General features: G+C 34.3%; 1 protein-coding gene across 1 annotated transcript in view; it reads right to left on the reverse strand.

The window, feature by feature from the left end:
• Positions 1-4194: 4194 nt before the first annotated feature.
• The window catches only part of LRP12 (LDL receptor related protein 12), a 105052-nt gene continuing 84959 nt past the window's right edge, over positions 4195-24287 (reverse strand). Inside the window, exons 4-7 of the mRNA XM_044684032.1 lie at positions 14878-15080; positions 9880-10984; positions 8305-8437; positions 4195-5156 (exon numbers count right to left, since the gene is read on the reverse strand). Of these exons, the coding sequence (XP_044539967.1) occupies positions 4293-5156; positions 8305-8437; positions 9880-10984; positions 14878-15080 (2305 nt within the window). The 3' untranslated portion in view covers positions 4195-4292. The remainder of the gene's footprint in view (positions 5157-8304; positions 8438-9879; positions 10985-14877; positions 15081-24287) is intronic.

Genomic DNA, 24287 nt, shown 5'->3' on the forward strand with positions numbered 1-24287 from the left:
AGTCTGGGAGAAGGGAAGCGTTTAAAGGCAAAGGTGTTCAATTCTTGACAGGTTTGAGTTTAAGACTCAATATCTCTGGTACATCCAGTTTGCACAGCAATGGTTAAACATAGAGCTGAAGCCCAGCGGAGATTGGGAATCCATATACACAAGGATGTCCCCAAAATTGAGTGGTTTTAAGCTAAAGCTCCCTCTTACTGTTATCTACACATGCACATATGTATGTGATATCAAATATTGCTATCTGCAAGAACTCATAGTTAAAATCATGGGAACTTGTGTAGAGAAGAGAGCCTAGTAGAGAAATTTAGGAAACACCCAGTTAGGAAAACTCCTATGGATGACAGACCAGCAAAAGAACTTGAGGAGCAGTCAAGTAGGAGAAACGTGAGAACAGCATGAAAACTCAGTGCCCAGGAGTAGACAGTGGTCAAGAGCATCACATACAGCCAACACATGGAGGAGGGCAAGAAATGAGAAAGGTCTATCGGTCTTGACAATTAAGATATCACTAGTAATTCTCCTAAGTGTTTACATAGTTTAGATCTGTGTCAGCGTTTGCATGGCTAAATTAAACTGCTTACATTAGGGCTATGAAGATTGTGGTGGGGCCAAAGACCACCTTCAAACTTCCATTCTTATTCTCAAACTTCCTAACATATGCAGTTATTTTGCTGTTGTTTGTTTTAAGACTGGTCATTTTAATTATCTGAATTTTTCTGATTATGAATTCCTTCATGTAACATAACATTCAAATTTTAAAGTAAACATTACATATGCATATGCTAGTTTTAATTTCGGGATAAAAAACAAGAACACAAACATTCATTTTAGGCTTTTCAGTTTTTTGAGCTATTTAACTTTAGGAAATATAAGAATAGAAAATGGAGCTGTGATTTCACTGGTGGTACTAGGAACTCTATGGTGACTCTACGGTGAGGAAATTCTTTTTATTGTTGCAGATCAGCACTCTCTGAAACCCATAGTTTTAAAGAGTTACTTAGAGCAGAGATATCTCATGTTGACTTAGAAAATCACAAATTAACATTAGATATGTTGTATTTCTATTCTGTTAAACATTTCCCATTATATTTTAATAGGAGTCTGAGTTTGATACCTCTGGCTTAAAGCTTAGAGGCTAAGTGATTTGTCCAGGGTCATACAGCCTGTATGTGTCAGAGACAGAACTTGGACTTGCCTTATCCCAGCTCTAAGGCCAGATCTCTATCCACTATAAAATGCTGCTTCAAGAACTTTACAATAAATTTAGGTTTTTGGAAGAAAATGTGTAAGCTTCATTCTCTTAAGGATTTAATGGTAATAAGCATGGGTCCTTAGTAACTAAGGTCCTATTTGATTTTTTCCCCAGAGTATGAAAAAAATATATTTTTCTCCAGCAGTGCGGGGAAGCACTTTTGATGTTTATGTCATTAGACCAAACCTTGAACCTCAAAAAAAAAAAAAAAAAAAAAAAAAAGGATCTAAATTTCTTCTTCAATAAGCTTTACATTTTGAGGATCTGAGTGGAAAGACTGTCTTGCTTATTATAATCCATAATTATGCTAATTATGAAATATTAATGAAATCAAAGTTTCTGAAAACTGATTTTCAAATCAAGTCTATTCATCTAAATACATTTTCCATTGATTTATAAAATTATACATAAATTTACATAAGAAAATATCTGGTCCCATGAGTGAATAAAAATCAGTGAGAATGCACCTTTTCCAGTCACATTCCTTAAAAATGTTTGGACTTTTTGATTAAAACATTAAAGTTTTAAGACAAAAATACCAAATTAGACCTGAAAAAAAAAATCACACCAGAAACTGGGATATAAGTTGTAGTGAGAAAAGCATGGGAGTGAGAAGTTCTGGATTCAATGCCTAATAACTCTATTTACTCTCTATGAACTTGGGCAAGACACATAATTTGAGTGTTGAGTTTTCCTTCCCTAAAAAAATGAGGCCTAAGGGCTCAAAGAGCACTACATTCATTTTCATTTTTTGGGGGGGGGGAGAGGGCAAAATCAACATAAATAATTTCATATTGTAGCATTAGGTGGACCCTTAAATATAAGCTATGGGACAATCAAGGCAATTTTGTCATCTTAAACAAGGTCGAATGACCCCAAGTATATGTTTCCCTTAAAAGACTTGTTATAAATTAAGCTGTTGTTCTTTCAACCATTTAACATATTGTTTGTTTGCTGAAAATGGCCAACTTCTTCCATTTACCCATGGAAAATTAAGAAGTGTCTTTCTGCACCAATATTGGTTCTCTCATTGCCTTGTCTTCTGTCCATTTTATTTCAATGTGAAATATTTAGAAGACTATCAGTGCAATCAGCACAATATTAAAGTATGAATATATATAATAATCAAAACTAGTCAGTGATGGTATGTAAACAATTTTAACTTCATATATTTTAACATTTGCTAAAATTAAGTGTATAGTTTTCCTGTCAACTTTTTGTGGGGGAAAAGAGTTATTTAAAACACTGAAATAGTGTACTTTCTTTGTAACTTGAATTGAAGGTCGGGACTGATATCTGTATTATAGATTAATCAAATTTTAAATGAATGTAGTTAGTTATGTTTGTGGGAAATATTCTAATCCATCAATTGTACTAAATCTCACTTCATTTTTGACTTAGTATTTATATGTGAATTTAAGGGAGAAGATGGCCATGCCCTTCATTCAATTCAGTTTTTCTTCTAGGCATATTGTGCATTTTACAGATTACATTTTTTGCATGCACTAATTCTACACAAAAACAAAGAACAATTCTGATTTAAAAAGTACCTCAAGGCATAACAAAAAGTCATTTTAATTTTGATACATATTAAAACATTTTAGTCAGTTCTGCCTGACAGCATAACACGACAAATGCACAAGACCTTAAACATGCTTTAAAATGACATTCAGCAAAGTATTTAAAATTTAATAAATAGCATAGTCACACACAAATACATTTTTTCATACTGAATCATTAAGCTACTGAAACATTGGCAAAGAATAAATAACAGTAGTTGACAAAAAAAAAAGGATATAGGGTCTTGTAATCACTCTAGTAATATTATCGACCTTCTTATCATGAAATTTTAAACAATTTTCCCACTTGTTTTTCTCCAACATGAAAATTACAAAACCCTGTCCCCAAACCAAAAAAAAAAAACCAAAAAAAACATACACTGAAAAAACATTTTTCTTACAACAAGATAATTCAAACTTTAAATACAACAAATAAATAGAGAACCAGCAAAGCAATTTAAATTGTAATAAAAATGCAACACCCCAAGAAAAGAGCTATGGAAATATATATTCATTGCAGTATTAGCGAATAATAGTATTTAAAGTGATAGTGCTTGTGCACTAAGCTCATTTGAGAACTTGATATGATTTTAGTGCAAATCCCTTCGGTCCATATACAAGCAGACCCTGTATATATCAGGGAAAGACATTACCATCTGGAAATTATCTTGTACAGTATTTGTACATATTTTATAAAGTTCAAGAATTAATGCATAGTAGAATATCTTCGGCCACTTTATTCTGTCCCCAAATAGAGATGAAGAAAAATGACTTGGGATTTTACATACCATTTGGTTTTGTACCATGTTAGAGAGTACTGTATTAAAGTTGACATTATAAAATCTATAAAAGGATTTTGTATCTGTTATCAGTTTATCTAACTACACCTAAATTTCACACATCACCGCATGTTTAACTTAAAAGATTTCGAGAAATTTTTCCTTCCTTTGATAAGTTCATATTATTAAGATGAAATTCAAGAATATTTAGACAAATGTTCTAGAAGTCAAAAATAAGGGGGAAAGGATGTGAATTTTTGCACATTAAAAGTATAACAGCTTTAGTATATTAAGTTACAGGGTATGTGTTGGTAACAACACAACAGTTTTAGTTCCTAAGGAAAAATATCACTCTGTACAAATAAATCTCAACATAGGATAAATAACCTGATAGTCAAGTGAGTTTCCAGCAGCCATATTTCTACTGTGAACTACAGTACCAGGATAAACAAATTATAAACTAATGGGATGAACATTGGTTTCCTAATAGTATGGATTCATGATGTAGCTGCTAAAATGTTCACTCTAGCAGTTCATAAGAGTTGGAATTGTTTATTTAACCATGCAGGCTAACACATCAGAATATGAATTTGCCCTGGAATTTTTTTAAACTAAAACTAGTTTTCTTAATTATAAAGTACAAAACAATGACTGGATATTGCTCCAACTTGTATACAATCTCCCCTATTCAAACTGTACCTAACAAAGTAACAAAGCCTCATCATCACTAGTTTCACTTTTTAGTGTTGGTTCTAAGCAGGAGTCGGGTATCTGGGCAGTGTGAACAATACCACAGCGCTCACAAGGGCCATCTCGATTACATGGCCTTACTCCATGGTGTGCTGCACTGTACGGTTGTCTAAGCCCTTGTCCTTGATCTGAAGCAAGATCAAGAAGAGGTCTGGAACAGTCATTCACATCAAAGTCTGAAGCTACATCAGAAACAGGAATTAGCATTTCAACATCATCATCTTCTTCTCTCCCACTCACCCCATTATCAAGCTGTCTCAAAGGACTCTGGTTCTGATTGACAGAGCTTGATCTCCCTAATGTAAAGCGTACCCAACGTAAACCTTGAGTCACTCGACTCAGTGCACTAGTGAGCTGGTGACGAGCTGGGCTCACGCTTGGAGGTTCCACACTGGACACTTCCCTTCCATTATCTGTATTACCACTGCGGGTATTCTGACTTGAGGAACTTCCACATGCTCCTACTGTTGCCTCAATGGCTGTCGTGGGAGCGACTTTCTGAGGTAAAGGGGCTGCAACTCCACCAACTGCTCCAGCAGTGTCTCTCCTCTCATTCTCTGTGTCTGTGTCATCAGACTCAACGGAAAATAGGTTTCTATGAGCAGTATTTCTTTCAGGTTCTCTACTAGAATTTTGAGTAGGAACATCATCTCCATCTGCTGACACTAGAGCGAGCGATCCTGAATGACGTGATCTTGCAAAATTAAAAATACGATTCCAAATATTGCTGGATCTGCCTGCTATTGGGAGCCTGATTGAGGTAAATCCAAGTTGAGATCGCACAGCTAGCCTTAGGTTTTCCAAAACTGAAGCCTGTAACAGAAAAGAAAAAGTGGGTAAATTGTAGCACTTCACACGCATATTATCACAGTAAATGTTAGAAAATGTTCTTTATGGATAACTTTAAGTTAACTATATCTTGAAGGCCTTTAAAACATTACAAACCAATATGAGCCAGTAAGATTAAAATCATCCCTTCTAATACTATGTATAAAAGAAAATAATTATCAATCAGTCCTGTTAATATTTGAGAAGAGCCAAATCCTCTCATTAAGTCATCCTACTAAGGCCTTTCCAATTTAGATTTTTTCCACACCACCTTAATCTCTAATTCACATTTTAGAAAATTTAGCTGTTTTAAGGTGGTTTTAGCACTGATCTTCATTTTACTAATATAATTTAAGTGAAGAGATATTTGGCCTTGAAGTCAGTAATACCCAGATCTAAATCCTGCCTCTGATGCATAATGGCTTTGGGACCCTAGAGAAGTCACTTAACATCTCAGTGCTTTAGGAAATTCACTAAAACTTTAAATGATAAAAAAGGTGCTGATCTGTGCAGCCTGAAGTAGTTCTATATGCCAAAGAAACCACAAATATAAGAATGGACTTTTAATCTATTTTTTTAAAACTCCATGATCCCTATTCCATAATTCTGGATTTCCTACCAGTAAATCAATTAACTTTCATGTAAAAGTATTATAAAAGCTAGAAAACTCACCATCAAATCATATATATATAAAAATAATTTATTTAAAGATATATAGCAGCGTGGACACAGCTTTAAAAAAACCTATTAAACTTTATAAGACTAAATAAATTCTTATATGTACCAGTACAACTTCAGAAATCAACTTTAAGAATTTATGCTTAAATTTTTAGAAGTATAAAAAAATCAATTCTCTACCAGTCTCAAACTTCATAAAAGTTTTTAAAGATTAGTGCAGAAAAATGTGATAGATTTCAGCAAGCTAGAAGTAGATGCTAGATGCTTGGTAACAAATCTGTGGTCTGCACGGGTGAAAAGTATATGCACGAGATGAAACTACAGATCCAGAAGAATTGAAGAAGCAAAGAATAACAAAAAAATTGATCAATGCATAAAAATAGAACTTTTTACTTAGAATCTACGTAATCATAAAGTACAAATAACTATGACTTCTCATGTTAGCAGGTAATAATAATTAGTATTCACAAATGATTACCCTGAGGCATTCAGACATGAATCATCAGATATGAAATTATTACAATTAAAGTGCACTTAATACCAACTGCCAATTCTGAAGTACTGTATAATCTAAAAAGCATTTTATATACGTATCTCTTTATCTTCATGAAGTCGCTATAATATAGTATATATTTCTCTATTTATTAGGAAGCTGAAGTACTGAGAGATAAGTTAGTCAACATCACTGTTAGAAAGTGACAAAGATTCAACTTGAACTAAGATATTCTGCTTCTAACAGTGCCCTTTCCATTATATCAACATAATGTCATCATATAATAATTTTCTGATAATTGTTAATCTTTTACTGAATATGTATGGTAGTGAAGAATATCAAATTAACCATAACACTATTTTCCAACTATTCTAGATAAATGAGAGTTTGCTATATTTATTTTCAAAACTCAAATTCCATGTATATAAGCATAGGCTTTAATGCCATCTGGTGGTTAAGAAAAGCAACATTATAACTCCTGTAGCTTCAAATATGCCGAAGGACACGCTCTCTGTCTTCAAGAAATGACTGAGTTATCTCCTTTTCATACACATGCCCTTTATATAAAAGGTAAAATGTAAAGAAGGGAAAAGAAAAGTATATAAATGTACAAACCTATGGAAATTTCTTTCTTTGTTTTCTCCCTCTCTATTATAAGCTTACTACAATACTTTGGATTTCCATTGAGCCTCCTAAAATATGTCATCTGTCTCATTTCTCCTCCAAAATGAAGTTCTGCTATCATAAGGATATTTCAAAATTTTGCTCTGAGAAGCAAATTTTCTAAACAAGTATAAAAATGACAATCAGAGGTAAAATTTATATTTGAAGATGGTTGTCTTCAGATTTTGAAATGTTTTTTCACTTTTTTACAAAATCACATCAAAAGTCTGTAATTGGTCTATTTTGCTATTTTCAGCTCTTATGACTTAGATGATATGAAAATAATTTATAGTCTAAGGTGTAATACTTCAGAGTTAACAAAATCACTTTCACATAAATACTCTTGCTTGATTCTTACAGATATCCAGTGAGTTGGTTAAGTGAAGATATATTACACATGGAAGAAACTGAGGTCTGGAGAAGTTAAATGACTTGCCCAAGGTAATATTAACAAGTCACCAGCATAAAGAGACTGCAAAAACATATTCTTTCTTCTTTCCACTAGCTTTTGTTAAACTATAAGTCAGAGGACTTAAAAAATTGTCACTTAAAACTTTGTAGTACTTGAAAGCATTTGAAATTTTCAGGCTTAGAAACTAAAGATTTAATCCACTTAATATGTTTACCTGAAATTCTGAAGATTTGACCTACTTAAAAATTCTGTTGGTGGGGGAGCAATGAACCATCCTATAAATGAAGGTTTCTTTGAACCTTGTCAAGTTGCATCACGACAAATAAAATCCTTCAGAATGTGAGACCACATTAACCAGAGGAGAAATTCTTAAGAAGGAAATCCAAACATTTTCCTCAGAGGTGATGAACAGGTAAGATAGAAAGTCATTACTGGATTTTTGCCCACTGTAAATAGGGGTGTAATCAGCAACATGTTTTAACTCTTTAGACTGCTGAATCTACCCTAAAAAACTGCAGAAGTCATTATCCTATTATGAGATTTAGAGAAAAAAGGCAATTTTAAGTAAGGTAAGTAGTATGGCATAGATTTGGAAAGAGTACTGGTTAGGGACTAGACTCTATTACAGCATCTCTCTGAGACTTAATTAATGAATAACAAGCCACTAATTCTGAGCACTGGATTATTCACTTGTAACGCATATAATTCCAAGAAAAAAATCTAAGCAATGAATGTTCACTGCAAATACAGCATCAATTTATCAGTCTTTCATTATACTCTTTTAATTCCAGATGTCAAAGTCTTTTTTGTATTGAGGGTATGTGTGTGAGAGAGACTATTAGAGGTGTTCTGATTATTTTATTTCAAAATTATTAGGTAAACTGTACCTGGTTAGGTGAACAAACAGGGAAATCTTCAACTGGTGGAATCAATCCTTGGGCTATCAATTGTCCATAAGAAGGAGGAGCTTCTCTTCTTAATAATTCTGCTTCAACTCTTGACAACTGTGTTTCAAATGATCTTTTAAATGTAGAGAAGGGAAAGAAGAAAACAAGTTAAGACTACTTGTATTAAAAAAAAATAACTTTTATTCAATTTTAGTGCATTTTATACTTGTTTTGTATGCTATGATAAATGTGATTTTTTTTTGTTTCTATTCTAAACTTTAAAGACTTCAACTAGGTTTGATTTATCTTTCAATGAGTTGTAAACACTCTTAAGGCCATATTGGCGAACCTATGGCATACATGCTGGAAGGTATTGCTTGTGCGCCACCTCCCCCCTTCCCCCCTTAAGTGTCTGAGGACATTTCTCACATGACCCACTCTTTTGCCCAGCAGTCCAATAGGAGCACTTCTTCCCTCCCCTGTCTGGGGTAAGGGGGAAGGTGTGCTCACATGTGGCATGAGGGTGCAGTTTGGGCACTCAGCCTCTAAAAGGTTCACCATCACTGTCTTAAAGCCACAGTAAGTAATCTATCACTGGCCATATCTTAACTATTTTCAGGCCATATCTTAACTATTTTAAAAGGACCACTGACAAAGTCATGAGTTTCTGAATGTTCTTGTTTATGTTGCAGTATGAGAAAAATATATATTTTTAGGACATCTATTACATGTATAGTGAATATGCCAGAGGCCAACTAGGTGGCTCAGTAGATAGAGCCAGGTCTAGAGCTGGTAAGTCCTGGGTTCAAATCTTGCCTCAGACAGCTCCTCACAGTGTGTCCCTAGGCAAGTCTCTTAGCTTCCATTGTTTAGCCCTTACCACTCTTGTGCCTTGGAAGGTGAGAGTTAAAAAAACAAAACAAAACAAGGCAACTCAGTTTATTCATTTGTGATATTATATGCTTGGGCAATCACCTGTATAAATTAAAGCCTAGAAATAAAATGTACAAAGTACTTGTTTTAAATTTAATTTGTAGTTATTCTATATAATTATATATTTTGGACATATATAAAATCTGCATTATAAAATGTGATTAAAAGATAACTTGAAAATTTCAGCTCACAACACAGTTCCTACAAAAAAAATTTTTTTTAGGTTAACTTTTGGTTACAAATGATTTTCTTCTTATCTTGTATCTGAAAATAGATTTTTGTAGAGACAGCTATTTCCTTTGGGGTTCTATTCTTTTATATCTTAGTAAGAATTAACACATACAATAAGTCTTATAAAGCTCTACTCATTATATAACTCATAGTAACCTTAAGAAGTATGAGTGTCCAATAAATATTAAGTACTGGAGATGGATTAAACCTAGGTCTCTTAATTCCAAGCCCAGTGTTCTTTCAACTCTACCACTATGGGCAACATTTATTGTTTTTCTATCTTTTCTACACTTTCCCAATAGAACAACCCAAAATATTTACCATTATTAATAGCATTGTCCTATTAGGGATAAATGTTTAGCTAAGATTTTATTGTACAGAGTATAGTGTAGATTGAAGCTTGATACTGACCTTCGTTCAAACATCCTTAAAGAATACAGTTTACAAGTACACCCCAATGCAATGACGAGTAATAGTCCACAGATGAGACTCCCTATGACTGCTGCTGTTATAACTCTGGTAGGCACAATTACTGGGCAGTTCTCCTCATCACTGCCATCACCACAGTCATCTTGAGAATCACATACCCAGCTTTCAAATACACATCGGTTATTTTTGCAATGAAAATTTCCTGGTTGGCAAAAAAAGCAGTTTTTTTCATCGGAGCCATTAGGGCAGTGATTCTGGTAATTGCAGCGGTCAGAACGAGGGTAACAGACACCATTTCTTGAACAGGGAAATTCCTCCTTTTGGCACATGGTACAGTTGATTTCATCCCTCCCATTTGGGCAATGCCAGTACCCATCACAACGTTGCTGCTCAGTATAACAACCCCAGTTACCCCCACAGGGTATTTCCCAAGGCAAACAGAAGCCATCGACTTGATAGGTAGCATTAAAACCCCTGGCAGCATTCACTTTATCAGCACAAAAATGCACTCTTATCTGTCCAGAAGAAGAAACAACTGTAAGAGGTGCATGAGAGTCAAAAGCAGTTAATACACGTAAAAGCTTGTGTGGATTTTCTTCTAATCCATCATATATTTTGACATAATCACCATAACCAGTACCATCGAGCTTAAAGTCAGTGAAGCGCAAAATTACTTTGCGATGATCACCAGTGTCTATTAACCAGGTACAATTGCTTCCTGGAGGATAAAAGTCTGGATAATTAGGAGAATTAAAAGTACCATAAAAGTATTTTAACCACTGTCCACATGTCTGTACATCACAGTCTATTTCATCTCCTAGGTCAAGACAGTCAATGTTTCCATCACATTTTAAGGATTCAGGAAGACAAGTGTAAACTTTGGTAAATCGAGATAGGCATTGGAATTGGTTGTAAGCACAGGGTTGAAAAGAGGAAGCTGTTGGAGGATCAGCTTCTTTGGCACATATCTCTTCATCAGAATTGTCTCCACACTCATCCATATTATTACATTTCCAGGTTTCGGGAATGCATTTTCCATTACCACAACGAAATTGATCACATGCACAATTTGGTTCATCAGATTTTCCTAGAGGGGCAAAAGGGTGAGAAAATACATAGGCAACAGTGTGAGAAAATACTATTTTACACAGATAAAATAATATTTCAAAGATAAAAGCAATAGAATTTTAACAATTATAAATAATCTTATATTATTTGAAGGGAAAATCTAAGATGGATATTTTATTGCTTAAAACTTGATTAAATGTTATAAGAGACCTGAATAAAAGGGCCCTTAGGATATACTGTATATCTAAAAATTAAAACAGGAATATACTAGGAAGCTCTCTCATTATAAGTTCTGTTCCTTCTTCTGAGCAATATAGGAATGGGTCACCTAATAGTTGTACAGTCTTTCTTTGGAAAGTGTGTTAATCACAAAATTCTGGTAATACTGACCTAATATTGATTTCTTTATTAAGTAATTTATCCATTGGTTGGATATATTAGGGAATTAATAACTAATTGTCAAATTGAAATGGTATATAGTTAACAGAAAACAGACTTCACAAGTAAATGCTTTAGTTAAACATAGAGAAGATGTCATGTCAATAGTCAGGAGTATTGGGGGCAGCTGGGTGGCTCAGCAGATAGCTGTTACCTCTCTACTGCCTTGAAACTAATATATTGATACTAAGGTGGAAGGTAAGTATTTAAAAAGAGGGAAAAAAAGAGAATTTTGGAGAATTATATTAATCAACCAAGTCTACCTTAATCTACCTAATCTAATTAGGAATGAGAAAAAAATATTAATAGTGCATATTATTTGGCAGCTATATAAGAATACAAGTTCATATTTACTAAATAGTTGTGTCCTTACTGAAAAAAAAAAACAGATTGGGGAGGAATGACAATTTTTTTCATATAAATATTTAAGTGAATTCATGGTTTATTAAATATGCCAGTTTGCAGTACTATATAATGAAGAACTTTAGGAAGCATAGCATAAAGAGACAAGTACATGCTTTCCCATATTACCATAAGTTGGATCGACTTTGACTTAGAGAAAATGACGTGAAATAAAAATTTGTTTCATTCATCATGCTACATGCTAGTGTATGTCCACCTGGAGGAGGCTGCCAATATGATAACATCTTAAATTCACCTCTAAAGCACAAAGTACTATTTATAATTATTCTGTGATATCTTTTTGGTAAAACTGAAAACTACAACTAAAGTAAAGGTAACAGTGTCAACCAGACTATTAAATGAAAACAAAAGAAATTCTAAGCCATTTTCGTTATAGCTATCGAATTAGAACACAATATGAGATACTTTATGGTACTCAACTTTTCACTTAATGGAGAACTGGGGTCAACTAAATAATCTACAAGAAATAGCATTAAGGTTAACCCTAACTGAAATGATCCCATTAACCAGTGAGTAGAGGTTACATTTTGCTTGTTTATTTGCAACTATAAGAAACAATATTTACTATCCCTCAAATTACATTTTGTATTTTAATCTGCTCAATTCAAGGTTTGTTTCTGACATTTCAACAGTCCATGTGCATCATTTAGTCAAATGTTTGTAAGAATTATAATCTACTTGCTATTTTAAACCTTGCTTTAAAAAATGATTAGATACTAAATTTCAATCAAAAGATGACAGTTTAGTTCTCTACAAATCAGAAACAAAATGATACCAAACTGGTGCTAATTAAGCACTTTTTATAAATGGACAATATTATATTATGGAAGTTGAATTGTTACAAAATGAATAAGCTTTACTTGGAGATTCAACATTCAGCAAAGAGTTATACACATGCTCTATGAAGTTTGGGGATCAGAATAGAGTTCAACAAAATGAGGAAGGAGAACTTGGCACCATCGAGGTAAGTAAACTTTGCACGGGAGCTGATTCACTGTGATGTGAATCTCTACTGCTCCCTTCTTTTTCTTCATTTATAAAAGACCCCTTGTTATTGATTTCTCATACTGAAGTAGAAAACATCCTTTCCCACCATGATTTAACAAGCTTTAGTCCCAATGATTTACTGTTATGCAGTTCCTAAACTATCATGCAGTGAAATACAAACTGAAAAAATGCCTATAACTGAAAATTTTCTAAAGATTTCACAGAAATGATCTACTTGTCACAAAAAAGGAAAGAAAAAATATAAGAAGTCCAAAGAGAAGGAAGGGATGGAGGTGGGAGGGAAAGAGAGAGAAGAGAAAAGGGGAAAGAGACATGAAGATAATACAATCTTTCTCTTTCCATTCATTCACTTAGTTTTCTTTCTTAATAAACAACTTCTGCTTAAGTAACATCAAAAAAGCAAAAAAGAAGGGAGGGAGGAAGAGAGGGAGAGCAAGAGGAAGGGAGAGAGAAAGGGAGAGGAAGAGAGAGAGGGAGAGAGAAATAAAGACTTTAGAACAATATTTTGTCCTCAAAATGATTTTTGCTCAATTATATCTGCATAAACTCTACAGGGTCTCATCAAACACATATACACACATAGAGAAACTGTCCTTTCCCCTCCTGTAATTCAATGTTTAGACAAAGAATTTTATTCATCTGTTTTTTGTTTTGTTTATTAATTTGAGGAAAAGGGAAAATTCTTTTTTTGAGATGAACTGTTTAAAGCCATTGCTTGATGCATGATTGGAGTTTATGAAGAGGAAAGGTAAAGATACAGATATAGGTAGGTAATCAATAGATATTTTGATCGTGTCTATATTAAATTTATTCTGCTGGGATTATATATGGAGGGCAGCTCTAATCTAAGCATGTCAAGACTCCTACTATTTCATACATGCCTATACTTGGCTTCCAAAAGTCCTTATGATGATATTATTAAATCATTTCAGTCATGCCTGTCTGTTAGTGACCTGGTTTGGGGTTTTCTTGGCAAAGATACTAAAGTGGTTTGTCATTTCCTTCTAAAGAAACTGAGGCAAACTAGGTTAGGTTTGCCCAAGGTCACACAGCTTTTAGGTGTTTGAGGCCAGATTTGAACTTAGGAAGAGGAGTCTTTCTGACTCCAGATAGATCACTCTATTCACTGTACCACCTTGCTGCCTATCTTCCCAAACTCATCCATCATCCTAATTTCCATACTCTGCAATCTAGTCAAACTGGCTTTCTCTACAATCTCAAATAGGGAACTCTATTTCCCATCTTTATGCTTCTGCACTGGCTGCTCCCTATGCATGTAATGTATTTCTTCCTACCTGAGTTTCACTAAATTCCTCTCTCTCCTCAAGGTATAGCTTAAGTACCACTTTCCAGATTACACCTAACACTACTGCTCTCCTCTAACTATATCATATTTAACTATTTTGTAAATATTTACCCTGCATTTATTTGTTTATTCTCCTTATAGTATAGGTACTGATGTGTACTTGCTATCTCTCCTATTAGACTGTGAAGCCCTCGTAATATGTTTATATTCCTGGTTCAGATTGTATCTCAGACACATCAGATGTGCGCACCTGGGTTAGTCTCTTAACATCTGTTACTTCCTGTAAAATAGGAAATAGCACCTACCTTGCAGGACTGTTGTGAAGATCAAATGAGGCAATATTTAGCAGTTTCAGGCACATAGTAGGATATGTAATAAATCCTTTCTTCCTTCATTTCTTCTTTCCTTCCCACCTTTCTCAACTGAGCTCCTAGGGAGGCTGAACTAGTCTGAATCTGGCAAGAGATCCAGCTCCTTTAATGTCTTTCAATATTTAAATTTCTCAGTATGGACATTTAAGTAGGGAGGTTCAAGTATCATACCTAATCCCTAATAGCCTATTTCCCTGCCAATATCAGACTCAATCTATGGAGATGCTCTAAACAACTGTCCCTCCTCTCCGAAGCTAGGATTTAATTTACCTCTACGAGAAAGGACACTTAGTCCTATAGCCCTCTATTCAAATAATGAATGGCTCAATCTCTAAAGTTTGACATTTTTTCTTTTTAAAAACATACCTGAAAAATATGCCAGCCTGAAACCTTTCCTAGAGATGCTGTCGTCAGAATGAAATTTGATCCAAACATGGTCCTGTGATGAAATATATGGTGGTGGAATAGTGGAGCCACAGGCTCTATAACTTTCAACATTTTTGAAGGTTTCTATTGTCAACCAGTCCAAATTGCATCGTCTTGATCCCTGAATATCAAAATCCTGAAAACTGCAAAAAATAAGTCAGATATATATTAAAATAACAAATTTAAATACTTGTTTTAAATTATCTTTTTTATTTAACCCTTCTGTCTTAGAATTGATAATAAGGTATAGGCAACTGGGGTTAAGTGACTCACCCAGGGTCACATAGGTATTAAGTGTTTGAGGCCAGATTTGACAAATTACTTTTAAATGTAAAAATACAAATACAAGTTGAAAGACATGTACTCTGTTCTTTTGCATTTTATATATGTATATGCATATATATAAGAATATTTTATTGCATCTCCTTTGTTTCTTGTATATAATAAAGTGTATTTTGAAAAAATGAGTCTACAGTTTCTCTTTTCAGGATCTACTTTTGCTGAATCATTTAAGTTCTCTCTCTCTCTAATAGTAGCTCCTGTTGCAATTTTTGAAATGTTTCTTCAATGTATGTGGTTATGTCTTCTTGGTTTTCCATTTGTGGGTTTGGGGTTTTCTAAGTTTCAGTCAATCTCTCTTGCAAGTGTATCCTGTATTGCATTCCTTCTTGCTTCTTTTGAATCCATTTCATGTGCTCCTGCATTTCTTCTAATATGTTAAACTTCCTTCACCTCTTTTTGAAGCTCTTATATCTCTTCTTACATATCTTGCATCTCTATTCACTTATTCCCTGCCTTTCCCAAGAGGAAGGAAGGATCTTTCTTTTTTTCTTTCTCTTTAGCACCTACTATACCACAGTTCCTGGCAATCAATCAAAATCAATTAAGTCGTTCCTTCTGTGCATCAGGCACTGTGCTAAGTGCTGGAGATACAAAGAAAGGCAAACAGGGTCTATCTAATAGGTGAAAACATTACATACATAAATACAAAGTAGTTAGAAAGTTGCTTAGTAGGGAAGGCACTATTATTCGGGAGGATAAGGAAAGGTTACCTGTAATAGCTGGCATTTGAGCAGATTCTTTTTTCCCTAACCCATACATTCTTTTTAGAACTGATACTAATTACTGGTTCCAAGGCAGAAGAGTAGTAAGAGCCGGGCAATGGGGATTAAGTGACTTGTCCAGGATCTCACAAGTAGGAAATGTCAAGAGATCATATTTGAACCCCAAACCTTCTGTTTCCATAATTTCTCAATCATAAATCTCATAAGCTTTCATAGGTTCATCTATCATATATCTTTGCAGATATTGCCCAAATCTTCTTATCCAGACCTAGATTTGTCTCAGCTGCTCATCATCAATTTTCCTATTAGATATTTCAAGTTAGATAACCTGTAAGTATCTAAAATTATTCACAAAACAGAACAGCACTAAGGACGGGATTAAGGGATACCCACAATTAGGAGAAGCGACATGAAGATAAAACAAAGAAGGAACAGTGAGACAAGCAGAGGAACTAGAAAGCAAGTGGTCACAAAAACCCAGAAAGTATCCAAGGAGAGAAGATGATCTATGGCATTAAAAACTGCAGAGGGATCAAGAAGAAAAGGTCATTCAATCTGACAACTGAGATCATTAGTAGCTTTGGAGAGAGCAGTTTTAGTTGGATTCTATGATCGAAAGCTAGATTGCAAAGGGTTAAGAAGTCAATGAAAGCAGAGAAGTCAAGGAATCTATTACAGATGATTTTAAGTGAGAAGGGAAAAGAGATATAGGAAAACCTCTGGCAAAGGATATTTTAAGAATGGAGAAACTTAAGCATAGTTATAGCCAACATTTATAATCAATAGAGATTAGAAAGAATAAGGATAATGATGGGTGAAATCTGTTGGAGAAGATAGGAGATGGAATGGGATGAAGGGTAGAGAGAGGTTGATATAGGCAAGCATAAGAGTCACCTTATCAAATCAGAGGCCAGAGTAAAGGAAAGGGAAAAATAATGTCAGAGATATGGGGGAGGGGAAAGAAATTCTTTGTAAATGGTTTAAATATTTTCAATAATGTATAAGGCTGTAACATATAACCAATGAGGAAACTCTAATGAAAAAAGAATGAAATCAAGGATCTGTATGACAGAAAGAGAAAATGCGTTGGTCATATGGCAAGATTTAGGTAAGACTGGTGAATGGTCAAGATACTCTATGGGTATCCATGTGATGTTAGATGGACCTCCTTACAGCTATTTTTGAGAGGTCATGGATGAATTGCATGGATGGCAGGAATGGATGGTCTTTGATCTATTTTGTTGGCAAGAACTCCCAAACTGATAAGACAGAGATCCATTTGAGTATTTTAGATATAGAAACTTTTTATTTAAAAATAGATACAAAAGAGTTGCAAGAAGCTAAACGAAAGGAGTAATGCATGGATTTTTAAAAAAGAAAACATTTTTTCTCAAGAAATAATTAGGGAGAAACAAGGTATCACAGTAGATAGTGCACCAGCACTGGAGGCAAGAGTACCTGGGCTCAAATCTGACCTCAGACACTTCCTAACTGTGTGACTCTAAGCAAGTCACTTAATTCCAACTGTCCGGTTCTTATTGCTTTTGTGTCTTAGAATTGATTCTAAGACAGAAGGGGTGAGGTTTTTTTTGGAGAAAGAAATAATTAAAGCAACTTAATTGTAATTTAACAAAGATGTTTAAATTAATGAAGACAATATTTGTAATATACATATATACTTACACAGACAAACCACACATATATAAAATATAAAGTTTAGAAAAGCTGATCTTTGGTTCATTGGTTAATTTTTGTGCCCCAGCAGAACCATACTTAAGACAAATATTTGAGAAGCTATTTTTTTTTCAAAACTTCGAGAAGAAATTCTACTACCTTCTCTAGGAACAATTCAAATGTTTAACACTGAAGGGTATGTAGCAAAATTGGGACACTAATGCATTGTTGGTGGGGTTATGTACTGTTCCAATCATTCTTGAGGACAAATATGCCCAAGAGCTATAAAATTGTGCATAACCTCTGATCAGGTAACACCACTAATTAGGTCTGTATCCTAAAGATATAAAAAAAAGGGGGGGGGGGGAGCAGGGAAGGTCTTCTTGTACAAAAATATTTATAGCAACTCCTTTTATGGTGGCAAAAAACTAAAAAATGATGGAATATCTAATCGATTGGGAAATAGCTGAACAAATTGTGATTTATGATGTAATGGAATACTATTATAATTTAAGAACTGATGAACAGAATGATTTCAGAAAAAGCTGGTAAGACCTACATGAACTGATGCAGAGTGAAATAAGCAGAATCAGGAGAACACTGTACACAGTAATAGCAATATCGTGGGATGATCCAATTGTGAAAGACTTAGCAACTGAGCAATACAATGATCCAGGACAATTCTAAGGGATTTATGACAAAGAATGTTATCCACCTCCAAAGAAAAAACTGTTGGGAGTCAGAAAGCAGATCAAACCATATGATTTTTTACCTTAATTTATTTGTGTTTTTATTTTGGGGTTTTGGTTTAATGAGTATCCTCTTACAACAATGAATATGGTAATACATTTTGCATAATACAGATATAAGCCTGATCAAATTGTTTATCATGGGAGGGATGGAAAAGAGGGAAGAAAACAATTTGGATCTTATAGCTTCAGAAAATGTCTCAAAAGGACAAAAATCAAAATCAGAGGAGGAAAGAGGCTCTATCGTAAGGTGCAACCTTGAACGTAGGCAGGGTTTGGGCATTTCCACGCTATAAGGGGGTAAAATTACACCTACCAAAGTGTGAGATGATCACCCACACACACACCACCTACAACTCCAGAGACAGAGAGAATGCTGGGGCAATCTCTAAATTCTTGAGAGCTGGCCAAGGGGCACCACAGTCTTAGCCCTGAGGACAGTGCAAAGCCTTGGCGGCAAGACTTGGGACCTGCAGAGATAGGATACCCACAGCAAAGCTGCAGAGACTTGAAAAATAGCCTCAGGGCAAAAACCAATCTACCAGTTCTGCCTGCCCTGTCATTCAGACTTTTGGCTGAGAAGGGAAAAATAAAAGTGATATAGCAATGGCCACCAACACCCAAAAACTACAATCCACAAATACCAAAAAAAGTAAGATACAACAGAGAAAGTCACAACATTTGATAACTTCTATGGAGAAAAGGAGCAGAGTACAGAGACAACAGGAAAAGTGACAAACAAGCAAACATATCCAAACTTTCCCCAAAAAAGGGAAATTGGTCACAAGCTCTCGAGGAACACAAATTAGAGTTCAAAAATCAAGTAAGAAAGATGGAGGAACAATGGGAAGAAAAGTGGGAAAAAGAAATGCAAGCAATTCAAAAGGAAAATAACAGTTTAAAAGACAGAATCTCCCACTTGGAAAAAGAATTGACCTGCTGCGAAGCCATGAAAAAGCTGGTTAGACCAAAGGAAACTCAAAAGATCATAGCTGAAAACCAATCTTTAAAGACTAGAATTAGGCAAGTAGAAGCTAATGATCTCACAAGACAGTAAGAATCAATGAAGTAAAGTTGAAAGAGTGACAAAATAAAAGGAAACATGAAATATTTCATTGAGAAAATGACAGACCTATCCAGGAGAAACAATCTGAGACTCATTGGTCTACCTGAAAATTCAGAAAAAAAAAACAGAAGCCTTGGCATCATATTACAAGACATTATCCAAGAAAATTGCCCTGATATTCTTGAACAAGAAGGCAAAATAGACATTGAAAGAGTCCATAAACTCTCTATTAATTCCTCAAAAGACAACAACCCCAGAAACTTCAAATTCAAGAGCTTCCAAGCCAAGGAGAAAATATTACAAGAAGCCAGAACGAGATAACTCAGATATCAAGGAGCCCCAGTCAGGATTACACAGGATCTGGCAGCTTCCACACTAAAGGACTGTAAGGCTTGGAATATGATATTCAGAAAGGCAAGAGAATTGGATCTACAACCAAGAATCATCTACCTATCAAAACTGACTATATACTTACAGGGGAAAGTATGGGCAAAATAGGAGATTTCCAACTACTTGTAAAGAAAAGGCCAGAACTAAACAGAAAATGTGATGGCCAAATACAAAATTCAAGAGAAAAAAGGAAAAGGTAAACAAGAAGGGGGGGGGGGGGAGACTTTTTTTGTAAGGGCTTCAGTAAGGTCAAATTGTTTGTATTCCTATGTGGAAAATGATATTTGTAACTCTCGAAAACTGTTTTCACTATCATAGTAGTTAGAAGAATTATTCATAGGTAGAAGTAGGGGTACTAAGTGGTTTAAGATATGTAAAAAAGGGGGGGGGAATAGAAGATGGAACCAAAAGAAACTTGAAGGAAGAAGAAAAATAGGATAAATTATACCACATAAAGAGGTGTGCATGGGATTGGGAGGGGAAAAATATAAGGAGAGGAGGAGAGTGCTAATAGGTAATATTTAAACCTTACTCTCAGTGGAATCAATTCTGAGAGAGAAAAGTATTTAGATCCACTGGGGTATAGAATTCTATCTTACCCTACAGGGAAGTTAAGAGGGAAAAAAACCAAGGGGGGGGGGAGTGGAGTGGGTGGTACCAAAAGGGAAGGAAAGAGAGGGGAGGAGGGAATTTAATAGACCTTAAAGAAAACTAAGGGGGGAAAAGAAGGGAGGGGGTGAAAAGGGAAATAAAATAAGGGTGGGGATTAGGGGGACTGATTAAAAGCAAAACACTGGTATAGAAAGAAATAGTGAAAGAAGAAAGGGCAGGACTAGGAGAGGAAATCAAAATGATGGTGAATACACAGGTGGAAATCATGCCTCTGAAAATGAATGGGATGAACTTATCCCATAAAACGGAAGCAAATAGCAGAGTGAATAAACCAAATTCCTACCATATGTCGTCTACAAGAAACACATATGAGGTAGGTAGACAAACACAGGGTTAAAGGTAAGAGGATGGAGCAAAATCTATTGGGCACCAACTGAGAAATAGAAGGCAGGAGTCACAATCATATCTGACCAAAGCCAAATTAAAAGAGATAGGGAAGGTAATTACATCCTGATAAAAGGCAGTATAAACAATGAGAAAATAGCAGTACTCAACAGGTATGCACCAAATGGTATAGCATCCAGATTTTTAAAGGAGAAATTATTGGAACTTAAGGAGGAAATAGATAGTAAAACTACATACTAGTGGGAGACCTAAACCTTCCTCTATGAGATCTAGATAAATCAAACCAAAAAATAAATAAGAAAGAAATAAGAGGTATGAATGAAATCTTAGGAAAATTAGAATTAATAGATATATGGAAAAAAATAAATAGGGACAAAAAGAAATACAACTTTTTAGCAGCACCTGATAAATTCACAAAGACTGACCATGTACCAGGGCATAAAGACATTTCGAACAAATGCAAAGAAGCAGAAATAATAAATGCAACCTTTTCAGATCATAATGCAATAAAAAAATAATTAGTAGGGGTACATGGAGCGGCAAATCAAAAATTAATTGGAAATTAAATAATGATTCTCCAGAATTAGTTGGTTAAAGAACAAATCATAGAAACAATTAATAATTTAATTGGAGAGAATGACAATGAGGAGATATCATATCAAAATCTAAGGGACGCAGCCAAAGCAGTATTCGGGAAAATTTATAACCCTGAATGCATATATCAACAAATCAGGGAGGGAAGAGGTCAATGAATTGGGCATGCAGAATAAAAATCTAGAAAGAGAACAAATTAAAAATCTCCAGATGAAAACTAAATTGGAAATCCTAAAAATTAAAGGAGAAATTAATAAAATTGAAAGTAAAAGAACTATTGAATTAATAAATAAAACCAGGAGTTGGTACTTTGAAAAAACAAAAAAATTAAATACTGGTTAATCTAATTTAAAAAAGGAAAGAAGAAAACCAAATTAACAGTATCTAAGATGAAAAGGGAGACCTTACCTCTAATGAACAGGAAATTAAAGTAATCATTAAGAACTATTTTGCCCAATTATATGGCAACAAATAGGGCATTCTAGGTGATATGGATGAATATTTACAAAAATATAAACTGCCTAGATTAACATAAGAAGAAATAGAATACTTAAATAATTCAATATCAGAAATGGAAATTGAACAAGCCATCAAAGAACTCCATAAGAAAAAAATTCCCAGGGCCAGATGGGTTCACAAGTGAATTCTATCAAACATTTAAATTAACTATTAAACAACTAATACCAATACTATACAAACTATTTGACAAAATAAGCAAAGAAGGCATTCTACCAAATTCCTTTTATGGTACAAATATGGTACTAATTCCAAAGCCAGGCAGACCAAAAACAGAGAAAGAAAACTATGGAACAATCTCCTTAATGAATATAGATTCAAAAATCTTAAATAAAATATTATCAAAAAGACTCCAGCAAGTGACCACGAGAATTATCCACTATGAACAGGTGGGATTTATACCAGGAATGCAAGGATATTATGGAAACCATTCACATAATTAACCATATCAACAACAAAACCAACAAGAATCACATAATTATGACTTTGACAAAATATAACAGTCATTTCTTTTGAAAACACTAGAAAGTATAGGAATAGATGGGCCTTTCCTAAAAACAATAAACAGTATATATTTAAAACCATGCATCATCTGCAATGGGGATAAATTAGAAGCCTTCCCAATAAGATCAGGACTGAAACAAGGATGCCCATTATCACCTCTATTATTTAACATTGTACTAGAAACATCAGCAGTAGCAATTAGAGAAGAAAAAGAAATTGAAGGTATTAAAATAGGCAAAGAGGAGACTAAACTATCACTCTTTTTAGATATGATGATCTACTTAAAGAATCCTAAAAAATCAACTAAAAAGCTAGCAGAAATAATCAACAACTTTAGCAAAGTTGCAGGATACAAAATAAACCCACGTAAACCATCAGCATTTCTATATATTTCTAATATTACTCAGCAGCAAGAGTTAGAAAGAGGAATTACAATTTAAAATCACCCTAGACCAGTGATGAACAAACTTTTTAAAGAGGGGGGCCAAAGGAAAGGAAATGCTCATCTGTCAGTCTGTTTAAGGCAACTCTTTCAAAGTTTCATTGAATTATATTCTATTCATTGTATTTGTCAGATTAGGAATAATGTCGCTCGGGTGGTAGAACATTTCAGGGGGGCCAAATCTGGCCTGGGGGCCATAGTTTGCCCATCACTGCCCTAGACAATATAAAATATTTGGGAATCTATTTGCCAAGACAAACACAGGAACTATATAAACACAACTACAGAACACTTTCCACACAATTAAAACTAGATCTAAACAATTGGAAAAACATTAATTGCTCATGGGTAAGACAAGCTAACATAATAAAAATGACAATCCTACCCAAATTAATTTACTTATTCAGTGCCATAGTTATCAAACTACCAAGAAACTTTTTTACTGAATTAGAAAAAATTATAACAAAGTCATTTGGAAGAACAAAAGATCAAGAATATCAAGGGATGTAATGAAAAAAAATGTGAAGGATGGGGGCCTAGCAATATCAGATTTTAAACTGTACTATAAAGTAGTGGTCATCAAAACGATATGGTACTGGCTAAAAGAGAGAAGGGAGGATCAATGGAATAGACTTGGTGTAATTGTCCTTGGCAAGATAGTATATGATAAACTCAAAGATCCCAGCTTTTGGGACAAGAACTCACTATTTGACATAAACTCCTGGGAACATTGGAAAACAGGATGGAAGAAATTAGGTTTAGATCAACATTTCACACCCTACACTAAGATAAATTCAGAATGGGTGAACTGACTTAAATATAAAGAAGGAAAATATAAGTAAATTAGGTGGACATTGAATAGTATACCTGTGAACATAGTATATTATACCTGTCAAATCTATGTGAAAGGAAAGATTTTAAGACCAAGCAAGAGCAAAATGTAAAATGAATAATTTTGATTACATTAAATTAAAAAGGTTTTGTACAAACAAAACCAATACAACCACAATTAGAAGGGAAGCAACAAATTGAGAAAAAATCTTCATAACAAAAACCTCTGACAAAGTCAAATTACCTAAATTTGTTAAGGAACTATATTAATTGTACAAAAAAATCAAGCAAGGGACATGAATAAGCAATTTTCAAATACAGAAATCAAAATTACCAATAATCACATGAAAAAGTGTTTTAAAATTTCCTATGATTAGAAAAATGCAAATTAAAACAACTCTGAAGCACCACCTCACACCTAGAAGATTGGCTAATATGACAACAAAAGAAAGTAATAATAAATGTTAGAGGGGTTGTGGCAAAATTGGGACACTAATGCATTG

The sequence above is a fragment of the Gracilinanus agilis genome, chromosome 1 (assembly GCF_016433145.1).
Source record: "Gracilinanus agilis isolate LMUSP501 chromosome 1, AgileGrace, whole genome shotgun sequence".
NCBI lineage: Eukaryota > Metazoa > Chordata > Mammalia > Didelphimorphia > Didelphidae > Gracilinanus > Gracilinanus agilis.